General features: G+C 34.6%; 5 protein-coding genes and 1 long non-coding RNA gene across 6 annotated transcripts; 1 reads left to right on the top strand and 5 right to left on the bottom strand.

Moving 5' to 3' along the window:
• Positions 1-346: 346 nt before the first annotated feature.
• Positions 347-1,792, bottom strand: LOC145569352 (protein FAR1-RELATED SEQUENCE 5-like). The gene is made up of 2 exons (XM_081628703.1): positions 1,255-1,792; positions 347-456 (listed from the first exon to the last, which is right to left on the bottom strand). The coding sequence occupies exons 1-2, from the start codon at positions 1,790-1,792 to the stop codon at positions 347-349; spliced, it is 648 nt and encodes a 215-aa protein (XP_081484829.1).
• Positions 1,793-1,821: 29 nt separating this feature from the next.
• Positions 1,822-2,994, bottom strand: LOC145569341 (protein FAR1-RELATED SEQUENCE 5-like). The gene is made up of 3 exons (XM_081628695.1): positions 2,920-2,994; positions 2,181-2,653; positions 1,822-2,077 (listed from the first exon to the last, which is right to left on the bottom strand). The coding sequence occupies exons 1-3, from the start codon at positions 2,992-2,994 to the stop codon at positions 1,822-1,824; spliced, it is 804 nt and encodes a 267-aa protein (XP_081484821.1).
• A 1,356-nt stretch (positions 2,995-4,350) lies between these two features.
• On the bottom strand, positions 4,351-7,838 carry LOC145583778 (uncharacterized). The gene is made up of 3 exons (XR_014100313.1): positions 6,562-7,838; positions 6,288-6,473; positions 4,351-4,530 (listed from the first exon to the last, which is right to left on the bottom strand). It is a non-coding gene; the product is annotated as an uncharacterized LOC145583778 (long non-coding RNA).
• Positions 7,839-11,913: 4,075 nt separating this feature from the next.
• Positions 11,914-12,735, top strand: LOC145583770 (uncharacterized). Its single transcript, XM_081640750.1, has 3 exons — positions 11,914-12,008; positions 12,104-12,318; positions 12,572-12,735. The coding sequence occupies exons 1-3, from the start codon at positions 11,943-11,945 to the stop codon at positions 12,645-12,647; spliced, it is 357 nt and encodes a 118-aa protein (XP_081496876.1). The 5' UTR covers positions 11,914-11,942; the 3' UTR covers positions 12,648-12,735.
• A 1,332-nt stretch (positions 12,736-14,067) lies between these two features.
• LOC145569331 (uncharacterized) lies at positions 14,068-15,401 on the bottom strand. The gene is made up of 3 exons (XM_081628684.1): positions 14,722-15,401; positions 14,424-14,630; positions 14,068-14,319 (listed from the first exon to the last, which is right to left on the bottom strand). The coding sequence occupies exons 1-3, from the start codon at positions 15,004-15,006 to the stop codon at positions 14,068-14,070; spliced, it is 744 nt and encodes a 247-aa protein (XP_081484810.1). The 5' UTR covers positions 15,007-15,401.
• A 1,791-nt stretch (positions 15,402-17,192) lies between these two features.
• LOC145569321 (uncharacterized) lies at positions 17,193-18,473 on the bottom strand. The gene is made up of 2 exons (XM_081628674.1): positions 17,519-18,473; positions 17,193-17,419 (listed from the first exon to the last, which is right to left on the bottom strand). The coding sequence occupies exons 1-2, from the start codon at positions 18,471-18,473 to the stop codon at positions 17,193-17,195; spliced, it is 1,182 nt and encodes a 393-aa protein (XP_081484800.1).
• Between the last annotated feature and the right edge of the window lie 758 nt (positions 18,474-19,231).

Here is a 19,231-nt window from a genome sequence, read left to right as displayed (position 1 = left end):
TTTTTGTTTCAGAAGTTGCTGGAGCTTTATGAACCACGTGAGTGATATCATGAACATCACGACCAATTTGAATGCCCTGGATAATATTATCATTCCCAGTGGTTTTGACTTCACTCTTTTTGGGTCTACCCCTGCTTTTTCCTTTATTAACCTTTTGGTCTTTTATGATGTCCTTTTCCTTGTGATTTATTTTCTCATTTTCTATTTCCAACAACATTTTAGCTAACTTGTCTATCACCCAATCAGTTGATCGATCATACGATGAAGAAACCATTCTACAAAGCTGTGCACTTAATCCAGTGAGGAATGCATAACGTCCATTTGCTGATGTCTGGTCGTTTCTCTTCTAAAAATCATGCTCCTTGTATGTATTCTGCAGATGCACCTTGGCTCTGATTGTCCACCTACGAAGAATACAACCGGATGGTATCTCAACCATTCCTTTGAACTTCATTACTGCAAACATATGTCGACATGGTAAACCAATGGAGTTGTATTTCATACAACAACAAACCATTTGTTGCAGTTTCTGGTTGTAACACACAACGTAATTGCAATCTTTGTTCACACAGTCGTTTAACCAAAAAGTGGTTTAAGCCCCATCACGATGTCCTTTTTCTTCCTTAGTCTTGGTCACAATGTGTCCTGATTCAAAACTTAGTTCCTTCAAAAACAAATTGTACACGTTCCTTGTGTAGGTTCGTGCTGCTTGTGTCTTTATTTCAGACAAGACCCCAGTTATTACTGGAAATGTATGTGTTGAGATGTAATCATCTTTATCTTCTTCAAATCGTATATGCTCAAGGACTTGGTCATACAACTCCACAAAACGGTACAACATTATTTTTGGATGTTATAACCGTTTTCAATGTACTATTCATGGACTCACATCTTTGGGTCCTTCTCATGCCTACATACAAATGTGTATTAACCAATACTGTAATCAATAATATCACATATATATTCGATTACAATTAAATATTTGGAATACCACTTAGGTTTACTAAGGATTACCTATGCAACTAATGATCGGAAAATCTTTAATGTAATGATCCATTACTGTACTATAGATTACATTAAATACAACAATTAATACTTATTTGCTTATTCAGATGAATACATATAACCAAAGTGTTATTTGGGTGATATAGGTAATGACCAAACACCGATAAACATAATAAGTGCTATCAAATTAAAATATGTAATGATAGAATATGATATATGTAATTACATTAATATCTAAAATGTACTTACCTGCATAAAATTGTCCCACCATGAAAGCCTCTGCCCATATTTCCTTATTACTGTACAGCTCTTGTGCCCACTTTTTATCTCTCAGTGCATCGTATGCTTTCATTAAGTCTTCCCAAGCCTCTTCAAACTCAGCTGGTGTACGAGCACCGTCTACACATTTCATAAAACAACTGCAAAACCGTTTGTTTGTGTGGCCCTTGATGTTGCACATAAGATGCCACAGACATAACCTATGATGCGCATGTGGGAAAACCTCTTTAATAGTTAAAGCCATGGACTTGTCCCCATCTGTGACAATGGTATATGGAGCAACATTGCCACCTACCTCTTTTAATTGTTCTAGCACCCATATGTATGTGTCAGTTGTTTCGTTTGCAATCAATGCAACACCTAAGGGTACAGTCTTCCTATGATGATTTACTCCAACGACAACAACGAATGGTTTCTGGTATGCGTTGACTTTGTAAGTCGTGTCAAACGCTATTACCTTCCCGAAAGCCTTGTAATCTGCTTGGCATATTCCATCACACCAAAACATTTGTCAATCCCATCGTGGTCATCTCGTGTTTATCTAAGAAAAAAAGATGGTTCCGAGGCTGTTTTTCCAAGTAAATAAGCCAACACAGTTTCTGTATCTCCGTCCTTTATTTCTTCTCTTTTGAACTTCTCACGGGTGTTGTACAAGTCTTTCTTTAGGAATCCTACTTCCCGTATTCCCCCAGCACTTTGTGCCAAATTCCTCATTGTGATGGACGGTTTCACTTCAGAGTTCATTAAGGCTTTAATACGAATCTTATCACCACCGGTGACTTCTCTATGGCTCCTGTAATAAAATTTAAACACTCAATAAAGTATAAATAATTTAAAATATAACCCAATTAGATATCAAGTTATTTTTTTGGTTTAACTTATTTTAAAAAGCTGACCTTTCGAAATACATCTGATTCATAGGAATCAGGTCATGGCCATTGTGCTCAGGTACAAAATCCTTCACGTACCATGAATCGGATCTGTGATCCCATTTGAAACTGATTGATGCGTTGCAACCACACCGTGTTACAACCTTTTCCCTACACTTCCTATCTGGTCTATTCAAATGTTTGTATTCTCGAAACCCTTCCCTATTACACCAAAGCTTTTGGGAAGTTGGATGACCGTCAATTTTGCTTCTTGTTGTATGCTTGCGACGGATTCCAAACCCTTTCACCTTAGCGTACATCCTATAGAATTGAATACACGTGCGGTGGCTTCTAAAGGACAGTTGTTTCATTTCTGCTAAAGTAAAGTCTTCTAGCTTCTTCCCAAGTTTTTCCCAAACGTCAAGGTCTAGAAAATTTGAAGGAATCTCATCAGTGTCGGTGTCCGTATCAACATCACTTTCATTTCCGTTTTCACTGTCCTGTATCAAACGAAATATTTGGAAATGTAACTTTATATGTAATGTCCCATTTGAGATAATTATAATACCAATAAATTAGACAAGTTAGTACCTCTCTATGATCCTTAGTTTCCGCTTGATTTTTAAGCTTGTCATATGAGCAATGTTAAAAAAAAAACATTTAACAATAATAAGTCATTAAAAATTATAAATTTATAAAAAAAAATAATAATGTTTATATAAATTGAATTTGTTTAACAAATAAACATTGAAAAAATGTTACCAACCTCAGATTCAAGACATTCAGTTTGTTCCAGATTATTAATTTGTGTATCCACAACTTCTTCTCCTCCCGACTCCATTTTTTTCGATTACACAAAGCCCTTATGTGATAAAAAAAATATATATATATGTACTATGGTGAAATAAAGAATAAAATATTTAGATATTCTTTTTTTAAAAAAAATTAATATATATATATATATATATACATATGAAAACCATGTAAAGAAAGATATTAAAAAATCTTTTACAATTTTAGTTTATTTTAAAAATATTGTTACCTAATCTTTTGTTTGATAAGTTATGGAATTAAAGATATGGAATTACACAGTTACCTTATTATTCTGAGCATGCCTCCTAATATATCGCATTTTTTGGAACCTTCTTAGTTTTGTTAACGTAAAATTAGGAAATTGCAGTACATAATCTCAATTTTAAAAAAAAAAAAAAAAAAAAAAAACTGTTTGTTAAGTCATGACTCTTTTTTTTCGGATAACAAGAACTAACTACATTGATTAAATAAAAAGTTATTGTGCTGAACATACGTTATTTACTAGACTACAATTTAGGGCTATGTATCTTATTGACATAGTAGTAATTGTCAGGTCAAGAAAAAAAAAATTAATACTTCGTAATAAATTAGATGAACTATGTGACACTGTAATTTAGGTAATAATCACTAGTACAAAAATAGCCAAAGAGACCTGTCCAAATTAGCCAAAGAGACTGCCTTAGAGGCGGTCTCTAGCTAAGCGGTCTCTTTGGCTAAGAGACTGCTTGTAATTTAAAGAGGCGGTCTTAAGTTGCTATACCAGAGACCTATTATCTAAGAAAAACGGTCTCTTTAGGTGGTTGATATTTTGAAATTGTAGAAGCATAAGAGACCGTTTTTGTCAGAAAAGCGGTCTCTTGTATACCAAACTAAGACCGCTTTTTTTACTTAGGCGGTCTCTCTTTTTGAAATAACTAAGACCACTTTCATAGCGGTCTCTCTTTTTTTAAAAAAAATTTACAGCGTATGTGTATAGACCATGCATGTATGATAACCGGTCTCAAAATGGGTAAATTTTTTTTAAAAAAACTTTTTTTTTTCTTTCGAATAATCAAATTTTTAAATCCTGCTACATTAAATTTTTGCGCCAAATGATATAGTTCCTGTATAAATCTTTTTTTTTTTTTTAAATCCAACCTGTAATCACCAAAAATAATCCTGTATATATATCCTGCTCAATATTATTAAATTGCACCAAACATAATCCTTGAACCTGATAATATATTATATACAAATAGCATTCAAATATATATATATATATATATATATATATATATATATATATATATATATATATATATATATATATATATATATATATATATATATATATATATATATCCAACACAGTATTAATATATGTACACAGTAATAGCTAATTGCCAATGTATCAAAATACAAAATGTAGAGATTTTTCAAGTATCAAGACTAACAGTTTTCATGCTGTAATCACCAATCACTAAGGTTCTTCCGGCTCCTCATGATCAAGAACATATTGAATCCATAAGTCTCTAATCTCGTCAATATCTTCTGAAGAATATGTGCAAGGATCTTTGGGAAAGATCTACAACATATGCCATTACTAAATGAGTAAAGAAAGATATATAATTACATAAAAGTTATGAAATAACAAAAAATTAGATTACAAAATTAGTTTCAACACCATTATTAGTTTCAACATGAACGAGGGCCTTTAATCAAGTTGTTGTTGTTTTTTTTTTTATTTTTTTTATTTTATTTTTTTTATAGACAGGGATCATCAATACAATGTTATCTTTTGGCACACTTCTTTTTGGTAGACAGGGATCATCAATATAAAGTTAATATTTTATTTTTTTTATAGACAGGGATCATCAATATAAAGTTAATCTTTTTGGTATGCATAGATTTTACCATTTGGTAACTAAATGCCAGATTAGAAGCAACAAAAAGGGCAGGAAACTAGTGAATTTGGGGATCTCTTAGTTGTTGCTCCCTCAGGTTCTTTTGATGTGAGACTACGGTGGATGGCATCCAAGGTGAACAAGGATCGATTGGGTGTGTTTGCTTCTCTGACTTGGGCAATTTGGCATTGTAAAATAGCCATATTTTCAAGGGTGAAAACAGTGTTGATGTTGTGCGTGTGGGGGTCGGGTTTGAAGCTTTTCTTTTACTATTGTACTTATAATGCTAAGGTGTGTGCTACTGGTAGGGGGACAGGAGTGAAGCAGTGGGTCTGTGGGGCAAATTCTGATGGCAGAAGTGAAGCACAAGGCTGTCAGCTGGACAACCTTGATGGCAGAAGCAGGGGCTGCTAGATATGGCTTGGAGCTGGGTTGAAGGCTGGGATTTTATGAGGTTTTCCTTGAGTGTGATGCATTGCAAGTTGTTCGAGCAATTCAGACAAAACAGAATGGTCGTGCACCAGTGTTCCTTTAGAGCTTAACCTACCTCACTTAGTAAGACTATTGGTCCAAAGCAACTACCTAGCTGGTTGCATCATAGTACTAACAGTGATAGGATTTTTGGTCATTTTGGCTTGTGATAGGATTCTTAAACATCCTGTGTTATAGTTAAATACTTATTGATGTTTTAAGTAAAAAGATTTTAAAGTTGTAGGCAATAGATTGGCTTCATATAGTTCATGCGTTTGTATGTCCATCTAGAAGGAATGATTCAGTGTTTCTCTTTATCATTGGACTGTGTTCATCATCTGATAATTGAAGTGATGGTGATTTTTTATTCAGAGCATGATTTATAATCCTCAAATTTTAATTGATGAACACAGTCCAATTATCAAGATGGGAGTAATCTTCAATACCAAAGGAAATACAAGTGTATGCAGATTGTAGAGGACACTGATACAAAACAATAACCATTAACACAGTTTTGGATCTGATTTTACACTACTATGTATGAAATATGCTAAAAATAATAATGACTTACACGTGGTTGCTTCCACCCTATTTTTGGATTCTTTTTTATTTTCTTGATATCTTTTCGATGCTTCATGTTGAATTTAACTATTCCCCTACAAAATCATTTCAAGATGGAACGGTTGCATTAATTTTTATTAGACAATAAGAAAAACACAAGTTAACCAAGTGAATATTTTAGTAGTACATACTCATTGATGATTTTTTGTGCAAATGAGTTGATTTCGTTTTCTGCTCCAAGTGGATCTAACCAATACACCAACCCATTCCATGGACTAATCACCGCTAACTTCCAATGCAGACTAGACATATTGTAAAATAAATACTTAGTAATGGGATCAATTAAAATTTGAGGATTTTACATAAATCAGATTTATAAAAATAAATAAAAAGAAACTACACTTACTTGTCATTATAAGGAGCAAAGAATAATTGATTAACATTTTTCCCCTCATTGGTTCCAAAAACATGGGCTAAGTAGTCAGATCAAACTTGCTCATCCGTTGTCGGTGTCAATGGTGAAAGAACATTACAGTCACAAAACTCATACATTCCTGAGACACCTTCTTTTTGACAACGTTCTTTTAGGTGCCTTGTCCCATGAAAAGTCATATGAATATTAGTTAATGGCCCAAAAAAAACAATATTAAAATTAGAACCTGTATTATATGGAAACTTACTTCATGAAGACCTTCATTTGCGATTCTCCGACCTCCCTTTGGAAACACCAATCAAGCAAGTCTTCAAAGTCAAGTGAAACATCCAACCCATTTTCGTTAAGAAACACGCTTTCCGGTATAGTTATGGAGATGGTATCACCCGTCTTTTGCATTCCCATAGCTTTTTTTTCTCATAATACGCATCCAAGTAGACGTTACCTTCTCACGATCCTTGTCGGTAACAACATAGCTACGAGTGGTTGATGCTTGGGAGGATGTTGATCGTGGGGATGGTGTGGTCGTATTCAACTCTTTATGTAGTTGCTTGTTCGCCTTAATAATATGGTTTCACACAAAAATAACACGCATGTAAGCTTTAAAAGAAGAAAGCTTGCACATTAATCATAAAAATCACTTAATCAAGCAAAGTACAAATTCTTTCCTCTAATCCATCTTGAATACCTAAATAATAGTGGTGTGAACTAATCTCCTTTTCATTGACAATTCTAATTAAAACCCATATTAAACAACAAAAAATTTAATAATAGGAATCTAGTGTAAAAATATAGGTAGTCCAATGAGTATAGTCACAAATTTAATGCATGGTTGTATGACTGTCCACAACAGCTCTCTTTCTTTTTAGTAAAATAATTGGCATTTTCTTCAAATTTATTTTTAGTCCTCTAAAAACATATCCTGATTCTTTCTGTCCAAAATACTGGAATACTCTGTCTATTTTCCACTACCCTTTATATTCTCTGAATTCTCTCAACACTTAAAATTCATAACCATCTTTTCTTTCTCTACATCTTTCTCATAATATCAGTTATAATGATTAAATTTATGATTTTTCTGCTATTTTTGGGAGTAATTAGAACAGTGGTTAACTCCCAGAATCTAATTAGTACCAACAAATTAAGGTTATTTGTTGATGAACTTCCTGATATGCCCAAGTTATTTGGGTATGAAATTGTTCATGGTAAAGTTGTTCCTACTTCTTTGAAAATTGGCATGTTCCAGAAGAATTGGGTTAGTTCTTAATCTCCCTTGCTTTTATACTAATTATGGTTTTTAATCAAGTTTTTTCTTTATTGTATCTGAAATTCTTAATCTCCCTTGATTGAATCTTGGCACAGCCTCTCCTTAACGCTCATCAACTATCCAACATAATCTACAAATTAGTAGCACATATCTGCAACTTTATTAAATTATCAGAATGCAGAATGCAAATTACCAGAATGTAGAATGCAGATTACCAGAATGCAAAATGCAGATTACCAGAATGCAGAATGCAGAAGCAGTAGCAACATCATAGTAGAAAAAGAATGCAGATTTGCTCCTTTACCTGTGGGGGCAGTATCAAATGATTTGGCCAAGCTGTGAAAGCCTTCTTAGCTTGACAAACAAAGATCAATTCATCGTTGGGACATGGCAAGGGAGCAGAAGGCATTAAATCTTCTGTAATGGTTACTCGACGATTACCATGGGGCAACGATATGGTATGATTACCAAGAACTTCCGTGTTGTTTTCTATGTAAACTTTTCCGTTAGCAACAATTTGTAGCTCTTTGTCGCTTCCCTCAATTGCCAAGCGGCAATCACTCCATCCCTGAAAATAAAAGGCTCCACCAGATATCAAACATGAAATCTCGCTTAAATGACCTTAGCATTATACGAGACTTGAAAACAAAGCCCATAATTCAAGCAGGTATTACCTCGGGAAATGTATAGTTGCTGTTGGGATTCACAACTTGACTTTGATGTGGGGGGATTGGAGTATGCTCAACTGGAATCATATGTTTCTCCTCAGGCCAAGGAACATGGTATGCCTCTGCCGCTGTCTCGAGGTTCTGAAGTTGAGGATGGACCACGATTGGGCTTTTTGTGTACTGAGGTTCTGAGTTTGTCGCAATTCTTTGATCAGTATAGGCTTGTTCGTGAGATTTATCCATAGGTGAATCATGTCCAAAGTGATGCTGTAGACACCTAAAAATGTCTCCTCAAAACCAAACCCGATGATGAACAACCTTTCACCGCCATTATTGGTTGGGTTGAGTATTTATTTTTGGAGTGCTTAAATCCATATTTCAATTTCATAAACCAACCCAATTCCTAGCCCATTTCCCCAAACCATAACTTATTTTCCTCTTTTCGTGCCTTTAAACCCAAAATAATTCATTTCGTGTCCTTTAAAATCATTCATTTCGTGTCCTTTTTATAAAAACGTTTGATCCAGTTTATTTTGGTCCATAATCTGGGTCCAATGATATAATAGTTGTATGGGGCTTTAAAAGAGCTTTCCAACGATATATTATAAGCCCAAATCCGAGTTATAACGAATAAATTATGGCCAAAATATTAAACCGAGCCCAAACCGAACCTAAGTCCACCTTACCTACGACCCAATGATCATGGGGAGGGTCCAAATTATTTAATCCCATTCCTAAACCAATTAGGATTAATTGGAATCTTGTATAATTTTCTAAAATATCTTAATTATCCTTTTTGAAAAGATAAGATTAAATGGTTTGAAATTGAATAAAACTCCTTTTTTTGAAAATCCTATTTATATCCGAATTGAAAGACGTTCAAAGATAGACAGATATTATTTTCGTGAATCATATTTTTTATCCAAATTTTATATGGTTGGATAGCCCTTGAAATTATCTTTCTAATGATATATTATAATATCAATTTCGAGCTATAACGAAAAAGATATGAATTAAATAAAAAACTCTATCCAAAACTGACACTGTCCCACTATTTCGGGCATATCTTTACTTCTACAAAATATTTTAATCTGATTTCAATTGAGTTAGAAAGTAAACTTCAAGATCTTTCCAACTATATCTTATTCATCTTATTCCAATTTCTGGATCAAAAGATATGATAAAAACAAAAACCGCAAAAACTGTTGTCTATCGCAAGAGTTTTATCCGATTCGAATTCTTATCTTTTTTTTATTCTTCGACCTTATTTTTTCTCTATAAATAGAGATCATATCTCCCCTTTTCCATTCATCAACAATCTTTATCATCAAATAATTCTCTTCTCCCTCTTTAGCCTAAACACTAGCCTCCCCACTATTTCACTATTTCTTCCTTTAAACACTCCAAGGAGTCCATACAATACCTGAAGTTCTATACTTTAACCAAGGCGTAATAGGTATAATTAACTGAGGGTTTGGACCAAATCAAATCTATATTTATTTAATTTAATTTTCATTTACTTTATATTTTTATTGAAGTTACTAACAGTTTATTCATGATGTAGCAATTTAAAGGAACGCGCGTAATGTGAGTAATTAATTAATTTAATTACTCTTATTTTATTTTATATTGTTAGTATCATGATTAGGTTATTTTATTATTTGATTTGACTAACGCTATTATTGTTAAATTGCTTCCAATATTAATGGTAATTCTATTATTGTTATTATGATCACCATATTGCATGTTAAAGGGAATATGTAATTGAAAATCACGCATAATAAGATAATTTGGACAATCGATTTAGGTTCCTTTTTAATCTTGTTAATTAATTCAAGTGATCACAAATATTTTAGAATTATGTGTTGCATTAATATTCAACCAATTTAGCTAAATAATAGTTTGGAGCAAATTGAATATTTTGTTTGCATGCCTTTGAGATCGCAGAAATCACTTTTCACTATAAGAATCGAGTAGAGGCCAATACGGGCGAATGTGACTCCATGACTCACTTCGTACCATCATCCCCGATCTTCCTTTCGTGGTTCCGAACCATATGGAGTTAGTAATCTCATGGATTATGAATGGGGTGTAACCTTCACGGGTCAATCGTTGTTGCCTATCGTTGTCCCTTTATCGTGGTTGCCTTTTTATGATCCGTGAACGGTTTACAAGTTCCTTAAAAACTTGTTGGCGGCTCCCTACTTTCCTTGTCCCTAATCGTATTATGTCAATTCCCACTTCCTATGAGTGCCAAGCATATTCACACATGCTTTAACGTAGGCGCACTTCGAGCGACCCCTACAGATGCCTTTCAATGTCATGTCTTTCCATACCTCCCATCAAGAGTTGTGTAAGAGGGACACCATTACCAAATGAGTTGTCTAAATGAGCAGCATCCAACACATTTCCAGCTGCCCCTTGGCTACTAGAACCATTCATGTCACCAGAACCAAAATGGTTCCCAAAAGCACCAAGGAAACCACCCGAACCTGCTGCCTCCCCACCAAGCACCCCACCTGAATTTGCAAGATCGCCACCAAAAACACCTTGCTAAGCACCACCAGCCATGAATGCTCCTAATTTCTCTTGGGTTAAGCATGACATCATGAAGGAAATTATAAAGTTTTGTTGCTTGCTCATTGTTGCCATCCTTGAATTCATCGCATTCATTCTAGCATGTAATTCGCTAGGTGCGGTTGGTTTGTTGTATCCAAAGTACTCCTTGTTAGTTATGCCTGATCCAACAGCCCTAACAGAACCTCCATGCTCTGGTTTGTTTAAAGCTCTTGAAAAGATATCATCTCGACCTGTAGCAACTATTTCACCTTTTTGTACTTGGGCCTCCAATCTAATCTGTAAAACGAGGCCAAGATCATAAACGGTTAGTATCTATTTTTAGCCGAAAAGGAACTTATATTACAAGCAGGTGTTTACCAAAACACCAAGAAATTGCATCAGATTGTTGCTAACTTACTATTGCATCATGGATTTCTTTATCAGCAGGAATGTCAACGGTCAAAACTCCATTCTTGACGTGAGAATGAGCTTTAATCCAAGTCAAATGTCGAGGCACGTTTGAGACATGTATTCCTTGCTTTTCGAGATCTTTCTCCTACATTGTGAAAATACATAATCATAAAATAAACTGCTTTGAAAAAGGTATATGCAATGGAGTGGGACAAAGAACACCAACAACCATTTTTCTTATAAGAGTTATAGGCAGTTGAATGAGGAAGGTGTGGTATGATGCTACCGGATAAGGTCTTATTCATAAATTTGGATCTTCTTCTTCCCTGGCTATCATTTCTCTGATTGGATGGGCCTAGTATCACAGTGGAAAATTTTGGGTAACTCATAAAATCATGGGAGTAGGTGAACAGAAGTATATGCTAAGCTTCTGTACATTAACTAGCACCATTTAGAAGACTACAAAAATATGTTTTTTACTGGATTACTGTGAGAACTACCCTACATTTTTGTTCTACAGCTCAACTCCATGTTGTCTTGAGCTCATTGTTGATATGTTGTCCTACTGTTGAGGCGACATTTATGGATACAAGGTTTTATTGTAGAAATGTATGTTAATTTTGATGTGTATGTTATGAGATACCACTCGTACCAGTGTTTATTCTAAACTTGTAACTTCTCTCATTTCAGGAACTAGACACACAGAGGCAAGATTCTGTGCAAATGGAATCAAGTAAGGGTAACAATAATAATCTGCTGGAGTACCTCGGGTCCTTGGAGTCATCTATGGTGAGTGTTAAAAGATTTTGATCTTAATGTTAGCGTCTTTGTTGTCATCTTAAATGTTCATGTGCAAGTGTTGACATCATATTTGGCATATACAGGTGTCTGAACTCTCACAGCCTAATTCAGTAGAGGTAAAGGAAGTAATCCATGAATTAGTTCAAAATACTATACATAGATTTTTCAAAGATAGCCCTATATCCAAATCCATTGAGACTCCGACCATAGCTAGCATAAAGAACCACCAAGTTGGTGACAGTGAAGGTTTTGAAATGATCACCACTTCCAGGGATTCGCTTGCAAAACTTTTGTTCTGGTGAGTAATCTCTTACTTTGTTGCTTGCAATTAGTCAAGACTCTAGAGTCATCTACAATACTAAATGACATCAAGCTATTAAATTTCTATCATTATTTTCCCTTACGCTTCATCTCTTTCACTGATTGCACTACGAAATTTAGGTAGCTATAGTTTATCACATACGTAATAGACTAATAGTCATCTTTTGGTAGATTGTGTTGTGTTAACAATTATTTGGTTTGATTCTAAGTGGCGTCTTCATTGCTGGCAGGTGTATGCTGTTAGGACATCACTTGCGAGGCTTGGAAAACATATTACACCTTAGCTGCGTTGTTGGATTATTGTAAAGAGTACAGAAATAACCCTGTATATTCATCCCTTTTTTCTCATCTCAGAAGATGCTTGTTGTATTCTTGCTGAAAAAACTGCAATACAACCGACTTTGGGCATAAGATGAATTTGGGCAAGGTGAATTTGGGCATAAGGTGAATTTGGGGGGCTGAGCCGGCCAGGTCACATCAATTCTATTGCTATTTCATTTTGATTATTATGATCATTTAATCTTTATTATACACAATTATTGTCCTATCAATTTGGGCCAAGTTAAGAAAAGCGATTTCAAGCAGAGTTTGGGTTTTAGGGTGGGATCAGATTAGCAAGGTCTACACTTTAATTACTAAATCCTATTTTTCATCTGATGAATTAGTATACAGTCTTTATCTTCTTTTTTATCATTAAAATCTTTAATCAATCATCTTTAAGTTAAGACTATAAGAAATATACACTGACAGTATATACAAAGACTTCCCATTTCTTTTTAATTGTTCCATATTGACTTTCACCTTTGTCAATGTAGCTCAAGGAAATAGAATAGGTGAATGTTAAACGTAAAACCCAAATAATTCAGCACATATTTCTGCCATAACCATGTTATTTAAGTGACTTTCTGAATATTCACACATCCGATCCAGATGTGGCTAGCTGATCAATTGATCATTCACCACAAACATCTTTAACCATCCTTAATCCTTTTATACCAACTTTTGAACCTCACAGAAGCAGCAAGCAACCAACTTCCCCCGAGCATCCCAGCATACAACTCCCCCCACCCTCATAGGAACAATATCAGTAACTTAAGTCATTAAACTTTTTGATCAATTAATCTAAACTTTTTTATCATAAACAAATTCAAAACAGAGAACTACAAAGTATGTAAGAGAGGAAAACATAACATAAAAAGGATTCATTCATTTCAACAGTTTAAACAAACTCTAACAGAATACATGCTTGATCAGCTTCCAAACGAATCGTGCTAATCAAATTGAAACCTGTACGGCAGTATGAATTCATTTGAAACTATGACAAAATCTAGAAACAAGACTAAATAACCAAATTACGACATTAAACAGAGATAGGTACTAGAACCCGATTTACTAGAACCAAATTATCTCAAAACTTTTATACTGGTAATAGTATAATTAAAGGGACCTGAAACTAAAAACCTTGCAAAATTTAGCAGAATGCAACATGAGAAAGTTCGTAGGAACCTTCTTTATACATTTGGCTAATAATTAACGAAATTGATTGAATTCAAAAAGATGTTCAACAAAAGGGTGCTAAGCAAATTTGACTGGAATTCACCCAGAAACAAGAATTAAAACACAGGTTCAATGAGTTAAATAACAGACTAACATATAACAGTATAATATGATGATAATGCAACTCAATCAACCACATACAAAATAGATCAACAGGTGGCTGCAAATTTTAGTGACAGCGGGACAACAACAATGCAGAAGGCTTAGTGATAGCTGGATAGCAACAAGACAAAGGTGAAGTATAGAAAAAAGACAAAACAATCAAAATCACAGCTGGCACTTTAGTATAGATAATATCAAGGGCAGAATAAAAGCAACATATACTTACAATTTCTTCTTCAAAATATTGATAGTCAAGTCTCCCACCTCGATATTTTGAGGTCTTCTTTTTAGACATTTCACGATTACTTTCACTCAATTTCTGCAATTAAGTTCACATTCAAAGTTATTTCACACAAACATTAAAATTATAAAGGCATACAAAAAATAAAATAAAAAGGTAATGCCATAATGATGAACTAGCACCTTGAAGTCATTAGAACTACAAGCTGTGATGAATGCCCCCCAATCATCCGGAGTTATAAAAGGATATTTCAAAGGTGGTGTATTGTTAATTGATCCATCTTTGAGATACAACCACCTAAGTCTTAGTCTAGTCTTGAAAGCTCTCCAAAGAACACAAGCTCGATTTAGTATCCATCGTTTGCGACCTTCAAGGACATGAAACCCCCTCTACATTCATATAAAGTCATATGTTAGACATACATATATATAACCCTAAATTTTTTTTTATTATGTAACATATGAACTCAGTTTTATTTACCGAGATATTGTCATACAAATGATCTAGGACTGCTCGTGGAACATCTAACCACTTGTTGTAGGTGATACTTACTCTTTCACGCACAACTACACCAATATACGTGGAAAAATGACCTCTATGACTCCCAATATGGATTCTTTTGGTTGGATGCCATTCTAAAGGGATTTTGGAGCCAGGATGGATAGCTTTCCCAACCATTCTAAGCACCGTGCGACCTCTTTCTTCCTCGCATTCGTTGTTGTCAGAATTTTCGGTTTCACGCACTCGCTTTCTTTTCCGAGCCATCAACCTATTGAAAAGATAAAAAAAAAAAAAAATTGGTTAGTTAAATAAATAAAATGCTATAAAAACCACTCCCTCGGAAAAAAAAAAAGCTATAAAAACCATAACGTGAATTAAATATTAGTAAATAGATGGTAATGAGAAATGATTTTGACAAGCAAACATTTATAAATCAAGTTGCATAAACAAAGTAAGACTTGAAAATTAATGTTACCACCTAGTATGTGAAACACACCTCAAATACATAAGGACTTATTATGTCCACGCTTTCGCTTTTTCCCCTTTTTTTCTTTGTCAACCCACACTCCTTCATTGTGGTCATCTCAAACATATATTGAAATATCATCTGTAACATCAACCTCAATGGGTACTTGCTCCTTTCTCCTAAACATAACCATCATCCAACACATTATCTTCACCATAATCATCAAAAACATGTCGGGGCTTTGGTGCTATAACTGCTGACATTCTCTTGTTCGATGGGTCGGTCATATAAAAGACTTGTCTTACCTGACTTGCTAGTATGAAAGGATCTTCTTTGTGACCAACTTTTTTCAAATTCACCAATGTAAGCCCAAACCTATCATGTTCAACCCCGTTGTTATTGTCGACCCATTGGAATTTAAAAACTGGTATCGAAAAAGTAGAGTAATGCAGCTCACAAATCTCTTCGATGACCCCATAATAGTTCATCATACTACACACAGGATTTTTGTCTTTAGCACTAGCGAAATGCATAGCTTCAGCCTCTAAAGTAACCCCACTATTCTGCATAGTACTAAGTTCATCTTGAAACCTTGTGTAAAATGTGCAACCGTTAATAACATAAGCAGAATAATAAGTTGCACTAAAATCAGGTCCAAATGCCAAACTCTTTAGTCGATCAGAAAATGGAGTCGAAGAATCTATAAGCTCCTTCATTACATAATCCTTCAGCCAACTAATAAATGACCTACTATGTTCAGCAGCTAATGACTTCTCATTTGCTCTCCTGTTGCTTTTCCTCAAGTAGCTCATGTGTTTCTCAACATACGGCATAACTTCATCCTCATTATGAAGAATGTATAAATGAGCCTTATGCCAATCAACATAGGATAGGTCACGTACTTTTCGACCTATGGTCCCCTCACCATCCATTCTTCCACTATGACGAGATACAGGAAGCCCTATCCGTATTGCATTTAGCACATAGTCATTGGAATAAGAAACAACTTCTTCGTAAAATAGTCGTTCGGCAATACAACCTTCAGGATGAAAAGCGTTCTTCACATATCCCTTATAGGTTCTCATTTGCCTTTCAAAACACCATTGATTTCTCATGTGAACTGGACCACAATATCTTATCTCTCTAACCAAGTGAATCGGTCAATGGATCATGATATCAAAAAATGATGGAGGAAAAAACATCTCCAATTGACACAAAATTGCAACAATTTCATCCTCTAATGCAGTCAACTCTCTTGGATCAATCACTTTGCTATAAATCGCATGAAAAAATCTGCAAAGTCTAATTATAGCATAATGAACATTTTTAGGCAGAATAGAACGAATTGCTACAGGTAACAAGTGCTGCATAAAAACATGGCAATCATGAGACTTAAGGCCTACAAGTTTCAAAGTTTCCATTTCACAAGGCTGCGAATATTCGAAGAATAACCTTCGGACACTTTTACTCCAGCCAAGCTTTCACAAAACTCGATTTTTTCTTTTCTGGACAATGTGTAAGCAGCAGGAGGCAAGTATACTCGACCTTTCTCATTCGTAACAGCATGCAATTCATCTCTAATCCCCATATGCTTCAAATCATCTCTAGCTTTTTTACCATCCTTGGTCTTACCGGGGATATTAAGTAATGTACCAATCAAACTGTCACACACATTCTTCTCAATATGCATAACATCAAGTGAATGTCTCACAAAGAGAAATTTCCAATAGGACAGTTGCCAAAAACATGAACACTTTTTGAAACCCTTCTTAGAAAGAGTGGATTTGTGTTTCTTTCCAAAAGTAATTTCAATGTCCTTCACCTTTTCGAAGACCTCTTCACCTAACATGACTTTTGGTCGCCCTTTGAATTCTTGTGTCCCATCAAACGCATTTTTTCTCTTTCGATATGGATAATCAGACGGCAAAAATTGACGATGAACCGGATAAACATGCTTTCCAGATTCCTTTAACCATTGTCCTTTTCAATCCTCCATACCAATAGGACAAGCTGTTTCCCCTTTCAGAGTATACCCAGAAAGATTTTCATAAGCCGGAAAATCTTGAATGGTGCAAAATAGCATTGCTTTCATATTAAACTTCTCATTGCGATGTGCATCAAACACTTCCACACCTTCTTCCCAAAGCATAATCAAATCGTCAATAAGAGGTGCCAAGTACACATCAATGTCATTTCTCGGTTGTTTTGGCCCTGAAATTAGCAACGAAAGGAACATATACCTTCTCTTCATGCACAATGATGGGGGTAAATTGTATGTCACCAACATAACGGGACAAGTACTCTACGTACTACTCATGGAACCAAATGGATTGAAACCATATGTAGACAATGCAAGGCGTAAATTACGCTTTTCATGCGCAAATTCGGGGTATTTTGCATCGATAAACCTCCACTGCGGAGAGTCAGCCGGGTGTCTAAGCATTCCATCGTCTACTCGACCATCAAAATGCCATGTTAACTTCTTTGCATCTTCTGATTTTGAAAATAACCTTTTAAAGCTTGGTACTATCGGAAAATACCATAATGTTTTGGCAGGTACTCCCCGATCCCCTTTCTTATACCGTGAGGCTTTACAAATTGGACAACTCTCTAACGATTCATATTGATTACGATACAATACACAATCATTAGGGCAAGCATGCATTTTCACATAAGGTAAACCCATAGAGCTTAGTGTCTTTTTCGCCTCATATGTACCAATAGGAAGGACATTGTCTTTGGGAAGCATGTCTTTCACCAATTCCAATAACAAATTAAAACTTGTGTTTGTCCAACCATGACCAACCATCAGGTTGTATAATTTGAGTATGGCTGATAACCTTGTGTACTTGGTGCAACCTTCATACAATGGTTTTTCAGAGTCGTTTAACAAGCTCTCCAACATGGAAGGGTTGTTATCAAATTGATCCTCAACTGCATACAACATGTCCTCCAACCGATCACCCTCATTATTATTATAAACTTCGCGCACATCATCCCTTTTCTCACCACTACCACTATCTTGTATGTCCCTAAATTCTCCATGCCAGATCCAACGGGTATATGTTTTATCAAATGCCCATTTACTCAAATGATTGAGAATTTCATCGGGTCTCTTATGCAAAAAATTATGGCACATAAAACAAGGACAACGTAGCTTGGAGCGGCCTCCACTGTTTTCTACTGCAAATTTAATAAATTCCTTAACCCCTGCTTCATATTCAGGGTCACCCGGCTTTGATGTTGGTATCCAATTTCGATCCATTTCTAACCACCAAGAACAAGACCTCAATTCTTAAAAATATCACATATGTAAAGCTCATATAAAGGCAATTTGGAATATAACCACAAGATTTACAACATCTATAAAACATTATATATAAATAAAACAATAATTGCATGAGTATATTAATATTGTATAAAAGTCAAAAAACGAGATTGAGATAAATTTACTTAAAAATATCACATATGTAAAGCTTATATAAAGGAAATTTGGAATATAACCACAAGATTTACAAAATCTATAAAATATATATATATGTGTATATAAAAAATAATTGCATGAGTATATTAATATTGTGTACAAAAACAAATATGATATTCATTAAACAATAGCAATTTTGGGATCCATTTTTCTATTCATTTTTTAAGCACAAATAATATACTATACAAAGTAAAGAGTAGAAACATGGACCACTGGTCATTTACTATTTATTTTTGAATGTGAGCAGCATGAACATCAAATCTGAAGAGCTTCCATATTCATGTTCTGTCATTTTTTATAGCACATATTTTTTCACATGCAATTATTTTAGGAATTCTTACATGTGGGGTTAGCTTATATACTATATTTTATACACCTTTTACAAAGGTACAAAACAGTTGTTTTGCGAGAAAATCAAATTCCTAAGAACTACTATATATAACTGCTCGTATCTTAAACAAAGCTCTCTAAGCAAAATCAACTAACCAGTATAACAAGACGATTAACATACAAATTTTATGCAAATATATATAATAGAA

This window comes from Chenopodium album, chromosome 2 (genome assembly GCF_948465745.1).
Source record: "Chenopodium album chromosome 2, dcCheAlbu1.1, whole genome shotgun sequence".
Taxonomy (NCBI): domain Eukaryota; kingdom Viridiplantae; phylum Streptophyta; class Magnoliopsida; order Caryophyllales; family Amaranthaceae; genus Chenopodium; species Chenopodium album.
The sequence above is the reverse complement of the archived record's forward strand: the minus strand, read 5'-3'. Positions and strand labels throughout refer to the sequence as shown.